Consider the following 21,638-nt stretch of genomic DNA (forward strand, 5'->3'; position numbering starts at 1 on the left):
TAAGTTCTGCTTCTATTGCTCTTCTTAAACATTTTGTAAATGGGCTTTTTGCCACATAGGCAGGTCAAGGGAGATAGGAAAGTGATTAAGAGAGAGGGGGAATTGGACACAACAGTACAGAACACAATGCAAATGCATTCCCCACTGCGCCATGGCTCCAACTTTACTGTACATGTGTTTTTAGACTATTGTTCATCTACATGACCTAGTTCTTCAGCTTTGGCTCGCTGACAGACTCCATGACATTTTTCCTTAAACTTTTCTGGATCAGCACAAGAACAGCCCTGAATCACCCAAAAACTCCCTAACACCACACGTCAAGCCTGCGATGAGGCTCTTAAGCTGGAATGCTGTATTATGTTTTTGTGTAAAAAATAACATTTCTCATGTGTACTGACACTTAAAAAATTTTGTATCGTCTGTCCTTTGCTCCTGTGTTCCAATAGCTGTATGGATCATGCAGGTGGTCTTTGATAATATTAAAAAGGGAGGCAATGTTATTGTTGGTAGACCATTGATTTCCTTAGTTTATTCCGTAATATCAGTATCCTGAATTGTCTCTTGTTCAGTGTATTAATCACAATCATTTAATTATGTTATAGTAAATGTTTGCCAGTGCCAGATTTTCTGATGGGCTTTTTAAAGCATGAAATGGACTAATATTTGTTTATCTATTGAAGGGCTATTAAATGTGTTTAAAACAGATGTGTTAAGTTCATTGAAATGTAATCTTTGTGTCCATGTTTGTTTCATAAACCATTAACCATTGGTTAATTTCATAAACTATTATTTATGGCAAAAATGTATTTATTTATTTATTTATTTATTTTTTATCCTAAGAAAACATCATGACATTGGTAAATAAATAAATAAAATAATAATAATAATAATATATACCGACAGTGGTCCGAGGAGGGACAAACCACAAACCGGCAACAGGGTTTTTGGCACCCAAGGGTCATCGATGCACAAGGGCAATGAAGGCTACCCCATCTGGTCCGAACAGACAGAAGGTCTACTGTGGCACAAGTCACAGACAATTTTAATGATGCTTACGGGAGGAATGTGTCACAACACACAATGCATCGTGCTGCGTATGGTGCTGCGTAGCCGCAGATCAGTCAGAGTGCCCAGGACGAGCCCTGTCCACCATCGAAAGCACCTACAATGGGCATGTGAGCATCGGAACTGGACCTCGGAGCAGTGGAAGTAGGTTGCAGGGTCCGATGAGTCCCGTTTTATTTTACATCACGTGGATGGCCGTGTACGTGTGCACTGTTTACCTGGGGAAGTGATGGCACAAGGATGCACTGTGGAAAGATGACAAGCCTGTAGAGGGCATGTGATGCTCTGGGGAATGATCTGCTGGGAAACCCTGGGTCCGGCCATTCATGTAGACATCAATTTGACACCTGTCACCTACCTAAACATAGTTGCAGACCAGGTACACCCCTTCAGGTCAATGGTATTCCCTGATGGCAATGGCTTCTTTCAGCAGGATAATGTGCTCTGCCACACTGCACACATTGTTTGGAAATGGTTTGAGGAACATGTTGAAGAGTTCAAGGTGTTGCCCTGACCTCCAAATTCCCCAAATCTCAATACAATTGAGCATCTGTGGGATGTGCTGGACTAACAAGTCTGATCCACTTTTTACCAATATCATGAAGTTTTCTTAGGGTTACTACTTATTTGACTTGAACAAAATTTGCCTTTTCATAAAAATGTCAAAATATCTGATATTTTTTTAAACTTCACACATAGTCATGGGGTCATCTCTGTTTTATTTTTATTTATTTATTTTTTGTCACATGACAACAGAATGGCTTCTTGCATGTTGGCTACACCACCTGAACATTTTTTTTTTTTTCAAGAAATTCAGCTTTTAATGAGACTTTTTTTTTTTTTTTTTTTTAATCTCCAGATGGTTACACCACTGAGACATTTTTTCCTTTAAGCTCCAGAAAAAATGATCAAAATAACTTTTAACTCTTGATCTTTGAAAACATGTTCATAGAGATGCATTTAAATAATTGTTTTGTGTGAATTGCATTTTTAACCAGACATTATTACACACTCCGGTCTTTAGCGATCTGGCACTTATATCTCTCACAAATGGATCTACAAAATGCCCAGATAGTGTCAAATTTTCAAATTATTTTCAAGACAATAAAAAAATAATAGAATAGAATATATTCTGATATATTTTGATGTTTTATTTTTCATATATCAAAGAGATGATTCATTAAATCTAGAACATGATTCATTACTTCCACTGAAATTTCATGAGACGCAACTAGCTGTCATACACATACTGAGCTACTCATAACACATAATCTACACATAGGCTACACATATGTATTTTCTCAGGCACTTATTGAGTCTAAATAGATGTGCAGTTTACATAATTTCAGTAGTACACCCAAATGACAATGGTCATATAATGCTGTTCATGTGATAAACTTGTTATAGTTTACTTCCATGTTGTTTCTTCTTTAAATAGCAATGTCAAATGTAAATCAAGTCAATCACTGAAACATCAGCACCACCTAAGAAATAGCATGTATAATATGTGCCTAAAGAGGTGTTGGCATTACTCCAAAAAGTGGGTGAGTACATAAGGTCCTGGGTCACTAAAGGCCCACTAAAGGCCCGAGGTATGCATTAAAGGGTTAATGCATTTTTAAACAACGTAATAATTAATAGATCTAGAGACTATTAAAAATAGATCTAGAACACACAAAAAAAAAAAATAGTGTTAAAGGAATGAAATTGTTTTTTTTTTGTTTTTTTTGTGCGTTTTCCTTCACTTTTCCTTCACACAGCTTTGCTGTTTTCCTTCACTTGGATGTAGGTCAACCCCTATTTTAGGTCAAATAAATACAGGAAATTTGAAATACTTTGGGAACTTTCTCTCACCATTGTATGTACCTTATGTCTTTGTGTGTATGTGTATTTGTGCCATTACATACATAATTACACACACGCTCTGCATGTAAGACAGATGATTCATGCTTATTTTTGCTGTATTCTGTCAACGCCTGGCTGGTTTGAAATTAATTTTCCTCAGAGCAACCGAGTAAATCTGACTGTGGGGATGGGGGCGTAGTCGTGAATCTGTCTGTTGGAGAGGGAGAGTGGTATGGCTCGTCACCTGGGCTGTTATTATCTCTAACACCTGTGTCTTGTTATAGTGATGGCAGAGGGAGAACTGAAAAGGCCGAGAGAGACAAGAGAGAGACTGTTCCTGCATGTGTGACAGAATTACAACTCGTTTGTGTGTATACTTGGCCACTAAGAGCCCTTTTTGTTTTAGTTTTTGTGAGCGATGCTGAAGAGTAAAAAAATACTCACGTTGACAGTTCGCTGCCTCCTGACTCCTCCATTGCTCAGATTATGAACTTGTTATAGTGATGCCGAAATCTGGGAGCTATTGTAGGATAACGTCGTCATGGAATCTTCACCGCGGGCGAAGTCATCAAGTCCCTCGCTAGCATCCAGCAAAATCAACACCAAGCCCTCTTGGAGTTACACCTGGAGCAGGAACAGCATTTCCAACTCCTGCTCCAGGCTCAAGCGGAGGACTGGCAGGTGTTCCGGAGCCTGATCGAGAGAGTGGAGACTGCAGCTGCGACCCTGGAGCCCTCATCAACGGTGACCCCCATCTAAATGGGGCTGAGCGATGATCCCGAAGCCTACCACGATCTTTTTGAAAAAACTGCCGAGGTGTGGAAGTGGCCACCTGACCAGTGGGTGGCCCGCCTGTTACCGCTGCTCTCTGGGGAAGCACAACTAGCGGCCCAACAACTTCCTGCTGCCAGCATCTCCCGAGTGAGGATTCCAAAAGAAATCCTCACTGATCAAGGCACTACATTTATGTCACGAACACTATGTGAACTGTACGAATTATTAGGTATTAAATCGATTTGCACCAGTGTTTACCACCCACAAATGGATGGGTTGGTGGAACGATTGAATAAAACCTTAAAAAATATGATTCTTAAGTTCGTACACGAGGATGCTAGAAATTGTGATAAGTGGCTTGATCACCTGTTATTTGCAGTGCAAGATGTCCCACAAGCCTCCACAGGGTCTTCCCCATTCGAGCTGCAGTATGGGCGTCGGCCACGTGGCGTGCTCGATGTCATACGGGAAGCTTGGGAGGAGGGACCTTCAAGCAGTAAAAAATGAAATTCAATACGTTCTTGATCTTAGAGCAAAACTCCACACTTTGGGTCAACTAACACAGTAGAATTTGCTCCAAGCTCAGAAACATCAAAGCCGACTCTATGACAGGGGCGCTCAACTATGGGAATTCACACCGGGAGATAAAGTGCATGTATTGCTGCCCACCTCAAACTCTAAATAAAGGGCCCTTTGAGGTCACACGGCGAGTCGGAGATCTCGATTATGAGGTTAGGCAAACGGACAGGTGCAGGGCACGTCAAATTTACCACCTCAACCTCCTAAAATCGTGGAGGGAGGCGTTCCCTGTGTCCCCAATTTGTGACCCTTCCGTTCAGTTTGTTCGGGGCTGCCGCCACGTTCCAGCGTCTCATGGATAAAATTCTCAGACCACATACAGCATATGCCGCCGCGTATTTAGACAATATTATTATTTATAGTAATGACTGGCGGCAGCACTTGCAACATCTGAGAGCTGTCCTGAGGTTGCTGTGACGGGCGGGGCTCACGGCCATCCCGAAGAAGTGAGCAATTGGGCGGGTGGAAGTTCGGTATCTGGGGTTCCACTTGGGTCACATGCAGGTGCGACCCCAGGTTAACAAAACCGCAGCGATCGCGGCCTGCCCGAGGGGCAGGCTACTACCGAAGGTTTGTGCCTAGTTACTCTGATGTCACCAGCCTGCGGACTGATCTTACTAGAAATGGGGCCCCCGATCCGGTCCAGTGGACGGAGTTGTGCCAACAGGCTTTCTTAAAGGCAAAATCTGTGCTTTGTGGGGGGCCGCTTTTACATGCTCCTAATTTCTCTCTCCCCTTTATTTTGCAGATGGATGCATCCAACAGGGGGCTGGGGCGGTGCTCTCACAGGAGGTGGGGGGGAGGAATGGCCAGTGTTGTTCTTAAGTCTCAAGCCCTCCTTACAGCACCATTGAAAAGAGTGTCTTGTGATCAAATGGGCTGTCCTCACCCTCCGCTACTTCCTGCTGGGGCGTGCCTTCATCCTTTGCTCAGATCACACCCCACTCCAATGGCTCCACCGCATGAAAGATACCAACATGCGGATCACTCGTTGGTACCTGGCACTTCAGCCATTTAAATTTGAGGTGATCCACCGACTGGGGGCACAGATGGCTGTGGCAGACTTTCTCTCCAGAAATGGGGGGGGGGGTTGGCAGATTGAGTCTGGGGGTATGTGGGGATGGGGGCATGGTCGTGTATCTATCTGCAGGAGAGGCCGAGTGGTAAGGCTCATCACCTGGGCTGTCATTATCTCTAACACCTGTGTCTTGTTATAGCGATGGCGGAGGGAGACCTGAAAAGGCAGATGGACGCATTAGTATGTAGAGAGAGACAAGAGAGAGACTGTGTGACAGAATTACAACTCGTTTGTGTGTATACTTGGCCACTAAGAGCCCTTTTTGTTTAAGTTTTTGTGAGTGACGCTGAAGAGTAATAAAATACTCACATTGACAGTTCACTGCCTCCTGACTCCTCCATTGCTCAGATTCTCTTCAGACTCGCAGACCGTGAAGAGAATTAATGTCAGAGAGAATTGAAACATAAAACTAATCCTGACGGTTGCAGACTTACGACACAATGAGAGATTCATTTTACCTCACACAAAAGCCAACTCAACACTGAAAATGTGCTTTCACCATCTATCATTCTCAGAGGAATTTATAGAGTGATTTCATTGTCTTTAATACTTTAGTATTAAGTCTTTGGCACTTCATCTTCTATGAATATAACAAACTTGCAACCAATTCTTCATTGACATTCGAATGTGATGTTTTTCCAAGTGAAACAGGATATTCAATGACAACAATTTTTTGAAGGGACTTAATATTATCTAATGGAAATGGATTGGAAAGTTAGTTATTTGGCTATTGGTTAACATTATCCAATAGCCTGAGCGGCCTTGGTGACATCATCAGAAAGGAGAAGTTGTTTTAGAGGCGGAGCAAGTTATTACATTATGATGAAAGATTACAAAGACATTTTTCCCCATTTGAATAACATGCACTGATGAAACGTACACAATTAGACCAAGAATGTGTATTAATGAAGTAAATAGGATTTAGTGTGTTGGGATGGGTGCAACATATTCATATTTTTAGAGCTTGCCAAAGTGCGACAGGTGTGTGCAGTTATGCAATCAACCAGTCAGATGCCATCTCTTCAAGTAACAACCAATCAATTATGTCAGTCAGCATATACGGGCAACAGGTGTCTAATGAGATGGTTTGATGTTATTCTTCAAATATTCCCATCTTGCTCATTTGCCTCATTTCCATACTGGAATGGTCCTGTCCTCATTTATTTTTTCTTGTTGAATATCCTGTTTCATTTGGATGTATGGCACATTATGGAAGTAAAATGGGTTATGAATGATGTTTCATGTTGACTGGTATCTCTCTCTGGTTTTAGGGTCATCCTGGATCACTGAAGGTGCTTATTGAAGTGGACGGTGAGCAACTGCTGCTTGCTTTATGGAAAAACGAGTAAGTCCTCCATTGATCACTCTCTTTACTTCTTAAACGTTACCATGGTACAGAGATGGTAATGCCATGTTATTTTGATACAAACCATTAATTCTGCTTAACTATCATATTCATATACTGTACCATGGTATTTATGTCCTTGACAAATAAGGTTTTCCGAGGTGTTAAAAATATGAAATCTTTTAAAAATCTAGTTTAAAACAAATGTGTCAAGTTCTTAATGTCATCTCTGTGCCCAATTTTGTTTTCAAACACATTTTTCAAGGTAAAAAATATTTTTTTTATAAATATCTTGAATTTTTGAGTCAAAATTTTAAAGAAATGTTCTCAGGGTTACACCACATGACCTGAATAAAATGTGCCTTTTTATATAAAAATGTCCAATTTATTTTTTGTTTTTTTCAAACTTCACATTCAGTCTTGAGGGTCTAAAGGGGTCTTCTCTGTTTTGTGGTTGTTGTCAACATATTGTTATTATATGGTTTTCATTAACACAAACAGCAACTCAAAAAGTCTTTTCAGGCATATAATATGTTTGTTTTCTGAAAACCAAAATACCACAAAAGCACCACAATAACAGTTAGAACTTGTATACTCACAGTGAAAACATGCTGATTGAGCGTGATTATCTGATGCACGCAGTCGCGTCTGTTTACATTAGCGCTTGTCTCTCTCTCTACACACACACACACACACACACACACACACACACATGTTGGGACAGCTATCATTATGAGGACTCTCCATAGACATTATGGTTTTTATACTGTACGAACTATAGATTCTGTCCCCTAACCCTAACCCTACCCCTAAACCTAACCCTCACAAAAAACTTTCTGCATTTTTACATTTTCTAAAAAACATTGTTTAGTATGTTTTTTTTATTTTTTTTTAAGCAATTTAAATTATGGGGACACTAGAAATGTCCTCATAAACCACATTTATTGCATAAGACCCTTGTAATTAACAGTTTGTAACCTAAAGAAATGTCCTTGTATACCACCCAAACCCGCCCACCCACACACACACACAATAACTCAATAACTCACTCCAGGGAGCACTGAAGGGGAATTTAGACCCTGCTCATGAAAATTTTTATTTTTTTAAGAATTTCAGACTTTTTCTTTTACTGTCTCCAGATGGTTACACCACATGACATTTTCTATTTTAAGCCCCAGAAAAAATACCAAAATGATTTTGAACTCAGAAATTGAAAATATGTCCACCATAGAAGGGTGTAATGAAGTAATGGTTTTGTGTAAATTGCACGTTTTATGTATTTTTAAATAATTGTGTATAAATATGTATTTTTGAATAGATCTGGCAAAACAAATCTGTGTCATGATATTGACCCATTTATCACACTCCAAGATACCTCTAAAAACAGCTTGGTACATATATTACTAATGTCCATATATTACAATATCCCATGAACAATGTGTTTTTGTATTTTCTTGTAAAACGATCTAAACATTCTTAAACAAGAAAAAAAAAAATATTGAGAAGCAAAATGACATAAGATATTACACATTTTCACTTATGCTTAAAACAAGAAAAAAAATAACTATTTGCAAATGAGACAAGAAATAAACTTGTTTTACCTTTGAATCTATTTTTTTTTTCTTGTAAAAGGCAAATAGTTGTTTTTTGTTATAAGCATAAACATTACAAACTTTTATGAGATTTCTATGAAAAAAGACAAAAATATCTTGCCATGGAAATATATCTTGTTTTAAGAATGTTTAGATATTTTACGAACTCATTCTGAAGCTGTTTTTGTGTGCATATTAACATTTAGTCTGACAGATTCATGCCAGGGGTGACAAATCAGCACAACAGAGTCTAATTACGGAATCTATATCAAGAGGAGACCACAAACATGGACTCTGTGTGCTTCATTTATAGTGCAGTGTCTCATTTGCTCTACTATCAGACAGATAGGGGAAGTGCAGTATTGCAGTGTAGATGTTCAATAATGATACCGAGGTCACAGCGTGAAATATGACATCTGACTGTCCTGGTAATACATGGTAATACGGAGTGTGTATGAATATGAACCAGGGCGTGAAGACATCTACAATATTCCAATCTGAGGGCTGTAGCATATTTATTAGTGGTGCACCGATCAGGAAATTTGAGGCCGAAACGACCTCCGATTTTTTTTAACACTAAGATCGGCTGAAACCGATACCGATTTTTTTCTTAAAGTGCCCTTTGCCACACTTTTGCAAGTTATATGCTGCTGTTATGTTTATGCCTCACACAGTAAAACTACGGAAACACTTTACAAAAAGGTTCCATTTGTTACCATTATTTTAACAACATTACTGTAATTAACATGAACTAATGAACTTAATGTTAGTTACAACATATACTAATACATTTTTAAAATCAAATGTTGTATTAGTTAATGCACATTAATATGAACTAACATGAACTAACAATGAACAACTGTATTTTTATTACCTAACATTATGATTAATAAACGCTGTAAAAATATATTGCTCATTGTTTGTTCATGATACCTTATGTTAAAGAAATGAAACCATTTTATTACGTGTTACCAAAATTACATTAAAATTACATTAATGGTGAATTGCTAACATTTATTTGTAATAGTTCTGTTGCCAATATCACAAGGTCATTGTGACATACTGGCAACCAAAAACCATGAGAGCATCACACACAGCAGAGATACTTTCAAAAATAAAACAAATATATCCATTACAAGCTCTAAAACTGCTCCAGTGAGAAATCATTAATATCTATGATTTGTTTACTGCCTTTGGCGTCTTGTTGTAACATAATTCACAAATTATTATGCAAATGCGTGAAGACACGGTGCTGTTATTGAAGGTTAAACAGTTACATCTGTTATTAGTGGTACTGTGACCAACATAAATCTGATTTAAATTGGGATATTCACAGAATAGTGCTGGGATGAGTGACTGACGAGATATTGAGAGCACCTGCAGAGCGCGCATGTTTGATTGACACCGAGAGCGCTCATGTTGAAGAGAGTAAAGCTAAAAGCGCTCATGATCGCTCAAACTGTCTCTATCACTCCACACACCGTCTGATTGTCACGACTCACGTTACATCACGTGTACTCAGATTTGTATTTGCATGATTATATGTTTAATTATGTTGTTTATTTGTTGTTTAATAATTAATATTGAGTTGTTTAATTAATTGAAGTTGTAGACTCTTGAGGTGTTTGCTAAGTGTTTAAAGCCACGTTCACACTGCAGTTGAGTGTGGCCTAAATTTGATTTATTCCCTCACAAGTGACGCATATGTTTTTTTCATTGTGAACATATGAGAATAATGCATCAAATCTGACATTCTCCATTCCAGTCTGGGCCACTTTGACTATGTTCACACCACAGCTGAATGTGGCCCTCATCTGATTTTTTTGACTCGTATGTGACACACATCTGTTAATTGGACGATAGTGTGAACAGCCACGAGTGCACTGAATCTGACATTTCATATGTGGAAATAAATTGGATACGTATTTTTTTTTCCAGTGTGCCTTTAGTGTGAACCAGGGTTTCCATTAGCTGGTAAATACAGATTTTTAACTGTTAAAATGTCCTAATGTCTGACAAAAACAAACATGGTCGGACACAATGTCCAGTAAAAATATTAACGCAAAGCATCAGCTACTTATTTAGTTGATGCCACAAATGCACAGTGTGACGCCATCCCAATGATTACAGTTCTTCGCTCTCACGGAGGTTTAAGCTTCCGGAGTTCTAATCCGCAACAACATCGGGTTTTAAACCGGACACTGGCAAAAGCAGCCTGTGTTATTCCCGTCTCACGTGCCCTCAGTGAGAAGCTTCTCCTCTCAGAAAAATTACATTAAAATGGCCTTGCATTGCCGTCTTCTGGAGGAGCTTTTATGCTATGAAAAATCTGAGGAAAACAGTCATAAAAATAAAGAGTCAAGAAAATTAGCCAAGGTGAGCACTTATATGACGACTAGGGGTGGGCGATATGACCAAAATTTTACATCACGATATGAGTCATTTTATATCACGATAACAATATATAACACAGAGTATAGTAATTTTTTAAACCAATTAAAATTGGTTTATATATGAAATAACCACACTGCAATGCCTCTTTTTTGGATAATCCAGTCTTATATAATTGTCTCTTTATTTTGAACTTGACAATAATCAAAGTAAAAACAAAAAACAAAACTCAGCTTGGTTTTAAATCATTACCATAATGCTACATTTCACATTATGCCATATTTCAGTCAGATATGTTGTTGACCTTATTAAAAACTTTTCTCAAGAAATTCAAGATCTTCCCAATGCAATGGAACGAAGAAAATAATTGGCTACAAACGTATATATAGGCCTATAAAAAACAAAAAATAAACACTTCTCGCAGAGAATAACCAAAATTATATAAAAAATTATTTTAGAAAATAAATATCAAATCATTATAAACCCTTCTTGCAAAAACAAAAATGACCGAAATAATGCAGAGCGCATCTTTTGCTTTTATAATATTATTTTGCGTGCTTCATTTTGAAGAGGTAAAATAGATCGAACCCACACCAGAAGCTCCTCTCCATTTTCTTGACTTGTTTGGGAGTCGTCCCTTTCTGTGGAGATGTTTTTCTCTTCAGGGTTTTCCCTGGGTCAAAAGTGATTAAGTAGCATGAGTGATCCTGCTCTGGCTTTCCTGTAAATTTCGGGAAGCCTGCTGGACTCGCCCGCACTTGTGTGCTCCAGAGAAAGCGCACGCAACACACATGAAACACAGATGCGTGTGTCAGATAGAAGCATATTATTCACATCGCACAGACATGACCTAACAATTTCTGTTATATTAATATATCTTTGTAAATGAAAGGACATGTGGCAAATGTAGTTTAGATTTTTGCATTGCCCACTTTTGCTCCCTGGTATTTTTTTTTTTTTTTAATTAGACGCTTATTCCATAATAGCCACTTTTTTTTTTTTTTTTTTAAATAGAAAAGCAGCTGTATAGAACAAGCATTTATCGTTTTGTGTCATTATTATATCACATTATTATGCATAGTCCATCGCGTTACGGCACAAAATAAACAGAAATGAAAAGACCTGATTTTTTCCAATTTGTCCAGCAAATGTTATCATTCCCGGACATGTTGGCATTTTTTTTTACATCAGTCTATCTTAACATTCGTCATTTGCATGCTTGATTTACCTCGTATACAGGCCTGTCATGGTTTAAAACATTTAATTGCGAGTCGTATCATAAATTCAGTTCCTTTTTTTTAAAGGAATATTTACTGTTAAATATAAGTTAAGCTCAATCGACAGCATTTGTGGCATAATATTGATTACCACAAAAATAATTTCAACTCGTCCCTCCGTTTCTTTAAAAAAAGCAAAAATCGAGGTTACAGTGAGGCACATACAATGGAAGTCAATGGGGCCAATTTTTAGAGGGTTTAAAGGCAGAAAAATGATGCTTATAATTTTATAAAGCACATACATTAATTCTTCTGTGCACAAAAAGATACTGGACAGGTAGATTTACGTAACGGCGGTTAGTTTCGCTCGAAAGTAATGACTTATAAATGACTTGACTTGCACATGACTTATAATTACTACGTTAGCCATAATTGATGGCCCATCAAGAAGTCTTTCTCCATAACTTGCTGAAATATCTTTAGATGAACCATTAACATTACAAACAAAAATTCAATTACAGTAACCATACATATTACTGTATAATGACAAACATGCCAGACTTTGTTATACACATGCGGGTCAGTTCTGGAGTGTTGGCTATTCAGACCACTATCTGATATGGGCCCAGTTTGAAATGTCTTGTAAACAACCTTACAAAAAAATCAGATTTGAACAGAAAATTAGATTTGGGCGACATTCAACTGCAGCGTAAAATTGAGTCTGACATTTTCAATTCTGATCTGAGTCACTTTTGACTTCAGAAAGTTAATAACATTATCTACATTGGTTGCCATAGTAATGACTATATTTTAATCGGATATCAAACAACATACAGGTTTTTTGCAATGCGTCTTCAATGTGAGCAGTAGGGTAAGAATTCATATGATATTTACATCAATCTAACTCGACATTCGTCATCATTGCGCACTTGTTTTTATCCCGTATACATATTGTAAAGTTAATTGGTGCCTTTTCCACATCTCAATTGCCTCAACTGCCTTACCAAATTACAGCAGCACCATGATGGAGATGGGCAAAGTTAGAATTTCCAGTTTTCCGAACGCTTTTTCCAGATATTTAGCTTGCCGTATTTAAGTATAGAAAAAAATGACACGCGTCTTTAACGTTGTTGTAGATGCAGTGTTTGCCGTAAAAAAGCACAGGACTTTATAAAGGAGAGAGAGAACTCGTGTGAGTGAGTTGGCCTCCAGTGACATTGTTCAAACATCACCAAAAACAGCGAAAGAGAAGAAATGCAGACATTTTGTCAAATTAAATTATAGAGATTGAAAGCTCAGATTTGTTTTGTTTATACTCTCCCATTTCTGCTCAAGCACATTTACTATAGCAAAAATGTTAGTTTCTCACATAGTTCAAAATGAAATGGGAGGTGGTCGGTCAATTTGCAGGTCAGAATTGTTTTAGTTCTTTGATATACAGTGATAAAGTACGCTTAACAGTTTGTTTCTGACTGGGTTTACTGTTAGATTACTAAAACTTACTGTTAAACATAGACAGGGTCAAAGAAATGGATATCAACTGAGGAAGGTAAACATCTTTGTTTATTGTTCTATAATGCACGAGACCTGTGCTGAGTTAAAAACTCAATAGTAGGTATTATTTAAGGAGAAAAGAATGTTACTATCGCATGCGTTTATTTTATGAAGTGTATTCAATTTAATCTAGGAACATGAAGGGTTTCTGATTTTTTGACCGTTCCCATGGTAACGTGAAAACAACTTGATATGAAATGCACAATCTGGGAGCAAAACCAAAATGTGAAGAGAGAGAGAGAGAGAGAGAGAGAGAGAGAGCGAGAGAGAATAAATATGGAAAACAAAGGAAACATTTTTATTCATTTATTTTGCAATCCTACTGTAACTATGCACAATTCTATGATGGATGCATGTTGTTATTATTTTTTAAGCATTTCCCCCCTGCTTCATTCATCAGGTTGGGTCGCAACCCTCCATGAACTACTGATATATGTAAATAATGCAAGTATTTTTTTATGACCAGTAATAGCAATGGAATTACTGAATAAATGTAGCATTACAGACAAATGTGATATTATAGTAAGGTCATACTTTATAACCACAACACTGTTTGGAAGAGTTGCGATTCATAAATACAGAGCTTCGTTATGGTAGACTAACTAGCCTGAAATAGAGAGAGAGAGAGTGAGAGAGACGGGTGGAGAGAGAGAGACTCATGGAGAGCAGAGACAGGTTATTATCAAAGACATGAGTATGTGTGCCAGACAAGACAAAGGCTTCATAACACCTTCTCACATTATCATGAACAGAGAGAGAGGTAGCCAGGAGATAATGCTGAACTGGATGATGAATATTGACTGTTGGAAGTGTTTTAGATGGAACACCGAGGCTGATCCAGAGGAATATGTAGAAGGGAAGATAAGATTCAGCTCTCGGACACGTACACATGAAACTTTATCAAACAGACTAAACAAACTGCCCCAAATCAAATGTGTGTGAGAGTTACCGTTACAGCGTCAGGACAGTTGTGCAAGATATTGATTTGACATTTTGATTTTGCTCCCAGATGGTTTGCTCCATTTTTCTTTATCCTCTTATCATCTCATTTTCCTTTTCCCTTCCTTATCCTTTTCCTCTAATTTTTATTTTTCATTTCCATTTCTTTTCCTCTCCTTTTTCCTTTTCCCTTCCGTTTCATTTTTCCTTTCCTTTTCTGTTTTCATTTTCCTCTCCTTTTCCTTTTAATATTCCTGTCATCTCTTCTCCTTTTCCTTTTTCCTGTCCTTTTCTATTTCCTCTTCCTATCCTCTTTTTTCCCTTTTCCTTTCCTTTTCTGTTTTCCTTTGCTTTTCCTCTCCTCTCCTCATCTTTTCCTTTCCGTTTACCTTCTGTTTTCCATTTCCTTTTAATTTTCCTGTCCTGTCCTTTCCTCTCCTTTTACTTTTCCCTTTCCTTTTGTGCTTTTAATTTTAATTTCCCTCTCCTTTTCCTCTCCTTTTCATTTTTCCTCTCCCCTTTTTTCCCTTTCCCTTTCCTTTTCTGTTTTCCTTTGCTTTTTCCTCTCCACTCTTTTTCTTTTGTTTTCATCTTCCTTTTCTTTTCCTCTCCTCTTTATTACTTTTCCGTTTTCCTTTTCCCCTTCTTTTTCCTTCTAATTTTCCTGTGCTCTCTCCTTTTACTTTTTCCCTTTCCCTTTTTACTGTTTTAATTTTAATTTCATTTCCACTCTTCTCCATTTAATTTTTCCTGTCCTTTTCCATTATCTTTTCCTCTCCTCTCCTCTCTTTACTTTTCCTTATTTCTTTTGCTTTTCATTTTCTTTTTCCTGTCCTCACCTTCTTTTACTTTTCCGTTTTCCTTTTTCTGTTTTCCTTTTCCTGTTTTCGTTTTCATTTCCCTTATCCTTATCCATTTCCTCACCTCTCCTTTTCCTTTTACTTGTCCTTTTCCATTTCATTTTCCCTTTTCCTTTCTCCTATCCTCCTGTCCTCTCCTGCTCCCAGATTGTGCATTTGATATCAAGTGGCGACCCATTGCACAAATGTCCTTAAAATCAAACATTGAGATGTTAATTTTACCATGAACCACAACAATATGCAAAATTATTAACAATTGATATTGGGGCCTGGGTAGCTCAGTGGTAGCCCTGGAGTTCCCTAGTTCGCTAGTTCGCTAGTTTGAATACCAGCGCATGCTGAGTGACGCCAGCCAGGTCTCCTAAGCAACCAAATTGGCCCGGTTGCTAGGGAGGGTAGAGTCACATGGGGTAACCTCCTCGTGGTTGCTATAATGTGGTTCGTTCTTGGTGGGGCGTGTGGTGAGTTGAGCGTGGATGCCGCGGTGGATGGTGTGAAGCCTCCACATGCGCTATGTCTCCATAGCAACCCGCTCAACAAGCCACGTGATAAGATGCGTGGGTTGACGGTCTCAGACGCGGAGGCAACTGGGATTCGTCCTCCGCCATCCGGATTGAGGCGAATCACTACGCGATCGCAAGGACTTAAAAGCAAATTGGGCATTCCAAATTGGGAGAAAACTGCACGCAAAACATTGTGGCAATATAAAACCATGTTTATAATTGCTGCAGGTCAGTCCGTATTTAATCTAGTCTGGGTTGTATTTTCTTTTACCTTGCATAATTTTCTTTGTTCTTTTATTTTGAATTCCTACTGTAACTATACACAATTAAATGATAGAGGCATTTTATTTTTAGCATTCAGACCAGCCACCCATTTTGTGGGTTGCAACCCACGATAAACCACTGATATACAGTATGTAAGACCAGTAATTTTATGTAATTACTGAAAAACAGTAGCATTACAGAAAAACGTGATCTTGTAATTATAGTATGGTGAGACTTTATAACCTCAACACTGTTTGGAAGGGTTGTGATTCATAAATTCATTATGAGAGACAAACAAAATCTTCAAGTATCAAGCCTAAAGTCTTTTTAATTCTTCATTTGGAAGGATTTTGAGTCAACCTATCTAGAGCTACAATTATTTCCCAATTTAGAGAGGTTGTTATTATTGCAGACTGGCTCCTTGACATTCAAAATGAATAAGAGGGACCTGGAACAAGCAGAAAGCATCTTTTTAAGGACACAGATAAGGTGTGTTTGTAGTCTGTGTGGAATACTGGACAAAGTCTGTCTCTCTCTCTCTCTTCAAGTCTGTTTTTCGAACCTCTTCAGTCTCTTTGAGTTTCCCATCTATAAATGCATCATTTTCTGGTCTTTTGTATGGGTGTCTTGCCACACTCTTCCTCTCCACCTCTCTCATCTTTGATTCTCTTTTATCACCCGCATCTCCGTTTCTAGCTCTTCTCTCTGTTTCTTCTCCCTTGTCTTCTCTCACCAGGTTCACTCTTGTTTCTACCAAAAAATATCCCACCCTCTTCCTCTGATTCCCCACCTAAATGTTCTTTTATCTCAGCATGCATTCAGTCACCACATCAGAGGTCTCCTTTCCTTTCCTTTCCTTTCCTTTCCTTTCCTTTCCATGCCCTTTTCCTCTCCACTCCACTCCTCTCCCTTTCTTTCATTTTCCATGTCCTTTTATCCTCTCTCACTCCTACTCCTTCTTCCATTCCTAATCATGTTCCTCTTTATCCGTTCAGCATGTTTCATCTCCAGTTCCTTTTACCACATTCAGAGGTCCCTTTCCTTTCCTTTTCCTTTCCTTTCTTTTCCTTTCCTTTCCTTTCCTTTCCTTCTTTCCATGTCCCATTCCTTTTCCTTTCCTTTCCTTTCTTTTCCATGTCCCTTTCCTTTTCCTTTCCTTTTCCTTCCCTTTCCTTTTCCTTCCCTTCCCTTTCCTTTCCGTTCCTTTCGTTTCCTGTCTTTTCATGTCCTTTTCCTCTCCTCTCATCTCCTCTCCCTTTCTTTCTTTTTCCATGTCCTTTTCCTCTCCTCTCCTCTCCCTTTCTTTCCTTTTCCTCTCCTCTCCTTTTACTTTTTCTTTTAGTTTTTCCTTTTCCTGATCTTTTTCCTCTAATTTTCCTTTCCTTTTTTCCTCTCCTTTTCCTTTTTCCCTTTCCTATTTTTTTCTGTTTATTTTTTCCCCCATCATTTTCCTCTTCTTTTCCTTTTATCCCTTTCAATTCCCATTTATTTTTCCTTTTCTTTAATGTTCTGTTTTTGTTTTTATTTTTGTCTCCTCTCCTTTTCTTTACTTTCCTTTTCCTTTTACATGTCCTTTTCCTCTGCTCTCCTTTTACTTTTTTGTTTTCCTCTAATTTTCCTTTCTTTTTTCCCTCTTCTTTTACCTTTTACCTTTTCCCTTTCCTATTTCTTTTATTTTTTTCTTCATCATTTTCCTCTCTTTTCCTTTTATCCCTTTCAAGTCCCATTTATTTTTCCTTTTCTTAAATTTTCTGTTTTTCTTTTCTTTTTGTCTCTTCTCCTCTCCTTTTCCTTTTCCTTCACTTTCTTTTTCCTCTTCTCTATTCTCATTCTTTCCTCTAATTTCCAGTTTTTCTTTCCCTTATCTTTTCTCTCCTCTCTTTTTTCATTTCCTTTCAATTTCCTTTTTTATTTCTATTTTCTTTTTCTTATCCCCTCCTCTCCTTTTCCATTTTCATTTACTTTTTTGTTTTTCTTATAATTTTCTTCTCTCCCTTTTCATTTCCTGTTCCATTCCCTTTTCTTTTTCTTCTCTCATTCTCTACTCTCTTTTTCCTTTTCCGTTATCCTTTTCCTCTCTTTTTATTTATTTTTTCTTCGAATTGTATGTCCTTTCCTTTACCCCTCCTTTACTTTTTCCTCTCATCTCATTCTCTCCTTCTCTCTCTTCAGCTTGAAGGGCTGGTTATGGTGAAGCACTTTAGCAGAGGAGTCTTCGAGTCTTTAGGGATGAGCTGTTATACGCATCTTACAGTCTGTGCAATAGAGCAGGTTTCCCAACAGGGATTTGAGAAGGAACTACAGGGGGTCAATGAGATTCTGAAGGCTGAGAATTACAGTATAGTTCCTCCAACAATGAAAATGCTGTCATTTATTCACCCTCATGTCATTCCATACCCAAATTAATTTAAGTCTTCTGTGGAACACAAAAGGAGAAATCTTGAATGTTGACGTTGATATTTCCGTACAACAGAAGCACTCTGTGACCAGGGAGTCTTGTTACGGCACACCTTCCTTGGTCTAGGGGTATGGGAAGGTGGGTAACAAATGTTTTGGAGAGAGTGCAAGAGTGATCCTGTCTCCAGGTTCCAGAGCAACCACAAATTACATCAATACGTGATATGGCAAAAATATAACAATTTATTAAAGAAACAGTGGGATAAACAAACATAGACTTCAGGAGTGGAACCGGCCAAAATAACAAACAAAAGACATTCTTCCTAGAGGTTTTAGAAAATAGCTTACCTATTGACAATAAAAGACAAGAAAACACAATCACTTCCCTAACTCCCTCTCTATAAATAAACAGGAGAAAACAGAATCTTTCAAATTAAATGGCATCCACCTCCTACTAAAGAATCCCACAACATAAACAACTTAAATGGGTTACACAAAAGTAAAGCTGGTGTAATAAATCTAGTGTAGAAAATACACATAAAACTGTCAAGTATTTCAACACAAGTATAAGCAGTACACAACTGCAAATATGACACGATTATTGTTATACTACTCACTTTAGCACAACAGCTAGCACAATCTGCTCAAAATCTGTGACCAAGAGATAGAATAACTCTTGCAGGAGAACATATTCTCTGTGCGTCTCTCTCCAAGGTGAAGAGAGTTGTGGGCCTCTTGTACTCTCCATTCCTCGGCTGAGCCAATCATAGGTAATGATCAGCAGGTGGCTCTCATTATCCTGCTTAATGGACAGCGAAAGTAACAAGGAAAGCACAGGGAGACACAACACACACAAACCACATTTAAATATCACCATCACAATGATAAAATAATATACAGCCTGTCAAGCTCCAAAAACAGCACCATAAAAGTAGTCCATATGAGTCATGTGCTATAATTCCAAGTCTTCTGAAGACTTTTGATTGCTTTGTGTGAGGAACCCACAAAATTAAACTTGCCAGTTATTGATAATTTAGTATGATTCATACAAAGATTATTTTAGAGGAATTTTTTGGAATAGTTCTTCAATAAGTTGTTTTAATTGTTCAGTATATGTATTGAAAGTCTAACATTACTTCAGATATGGACTGGACTCAAGATGGCGCCGAGTATGGTTGGTGTGTTGCGAGCTCCGACACAGCATTGTAGTTTTTTGTTTGTTTTGTTTACAATTCTTATGTTTTTTGTCTTGGATGTTGTCTGCCTTTTTGTCTACGACAGACAAACACTTTCGGACATTGGTTCTACAATTACACACCGTAACCAGACTTCAAATTCCTCAATGCCGACCCACTGTTTACAAACACGCCAGCGGAGCCCTTTGTCTGGGCAGCCCGGCCACGGAAACGCAGAAGGAAAAGGGGAAACAGAGCCGGCGTTCTCATCAGAGTAAGACGTCATGCAAATCGACCCCCACTACCCAGTATTCTACTGGCAAATGTTCAGTCTCTGGACAACAAGCTCTGCGAGCTGAGAGCTTCACCATTGAGAGACGAGGGACTGCTGCATTATTCATAACAGAAACTTGGATGTCTGTGGAGATTCCAGACTCAGCCATCGAACCCGTGGGGTTCTCCGTGCACCGAGCGGACAGAGCGAAAGACCTCTCAGGTAAAAGCAGAGGTGGTGGTGTATGTTTTATGATCAACAAATCCTGGTGTGATCAGAGGAACGTACATTCTATCAAGTCTTTCTGCTCTCCTGATCTGGAATTACTCATGCTTCTGTGTCGACCATTCTGGCTACCGAGGGAATTCACAGCGGTCATTATCACAGCTGTGTACATCCCGCCACAAGCCGACACAGACCGGGCACTCAAGGAACTGTATGGGATTATAAGCAAGCAGGAAACCGCGCACCCTGAGGCTGCATTCATTGTGACCGGGGACTTTAACAAAGCCAATCTCAAATCAATCGCACCAAAATACCTCCAACACATCAGTTTTAACACACGAGGGGACTGGGTTTTGGACCATTGCTACTCTCCCTTCCGGGATGGCTACAAATCCCTCCCCCGCCCACCATTTGGCAAATCGGACCACTCTTCCGTTCTGCTTCTGCCCGCTTACAGGCAGAAACTGAAACAGGAAGCACCCACCCTCAGAACGATCCAGTGTTGGTCGGACCAATCAGACTCTACGCTACAAGACTGTTTTGTTCATGCGGACTGGGAGATGTTCCGATGGTCCGCCTCTGATGACAACATCGAGCTTTATGCTGATAGCGTCACGTGTTTCATCAGAAAGTGCAATACGGATCTATCTGAACCAGAATCCTTGGATTAATAGCGATGTTCACGCAGCACTTAATGCGCGGACCTTCGCTTTTAATTCCGGGAATGCGGAGGAGCATAACAAGCCAGTTATGCCAGAGCAGCAAAACGTCAGTACAGTTTAACACCACCAACTCTAGAAGCATGTGGCAGGGAATTAATACCATCACGGACTTTAAAGGGAATAAAAACTCCACCGTGAACACCACTGCCTCTCTCCCGGATGAGCTAAATACTTTTTATGCATGTTTCGAGGGAAATAATACCACCCTTGCGGAGAGAGCTCTCGCAGCTGAAGCTACAGAGGTTAGTTCACTCTCCATCTCTGTAGCGGATGTAACCCGATCCTTCCGACGGGTGAATATCCATAAAGCCGCGGGTCCAGATGGCATTCCGGGCCTAAGAGCGTGCACGAACCAACTGGCTGGTGTTTTTATGGACATTTTCAACCTTTCCCTCTCTTTGTCTGTTGTCCCACATGCTTTAAAACATCCACCATTGTGTCTGTACCAAAGCAATCCAAAATCACTTGCTTAAATGACTGGCGTCCTGTTGCTCTGACCCCCATCATCAGCAAATGCTTTGAGAGACTAATCAGAGATTACATCTGCTCTGTGCTGCCTCCATCATTGGACCCATTGCAGTTTGCTTACCGCAACAACCGCTCCACTGATGATGCCATTGCATCTACAATACACACTGCTCTCTCCCACCTGGAAAAAAGGAACACTTATGTGAGAATGCTGTTTGTAGACTACAGCTCAGCATTCAACACCATAGTGCCCTCCAAGCTTGATGAGAAACTCTGGGCTCTGGGTTTAAACAGCTCGCTGTGCAGCTGGATCTGGACTTCCTGTCAAGCAGACGCCAGGTGGTTAGAATAGGCAGCAACATCTCCTCATC

At 39.0% G+C, this 21,638-nt stretch overlaps 1 protein-coding gene across 1 annotated transcript in view; it reads left to right on the plus strand.

The window, feature by feature from the left end:
- Window positions 1-21,638, plus strand: part of LOC127423602 (disintegrin and metalloproteinase domain-containing protein 12-like) — a 138,807-nt gene that overhangs the window by 29,492 nt on the left and 87,677 nt on the right. The window contains exon 3 of the mRNA XM_051668051.1: window positions 6,613-6,686. Within this exon, the coding sequence (XP_051524011.1) occupies window positions 6,613-6,686 (74 nt within the window). The remainder of the gene's footprint in view (window positions 1-6,612; window positions 6,687-21,638) is intronic.

This window comes from Myxocyprinus asiaticus, chromosome 32 (assembly GCF_019703515.2).
Source record: "Myxocyprinus asiaticus isolate MX2 ecotype Aquarium Trade chromosome 32, UBuf_Myxa_2, whole genome shotgun sequence".
NCBI lineage: Eukaryota > Metazoa > Chordata > Actinopteri > Cypriniformes > Catostomidae > Myxocyprinus > Myxocyprinus asiaticus.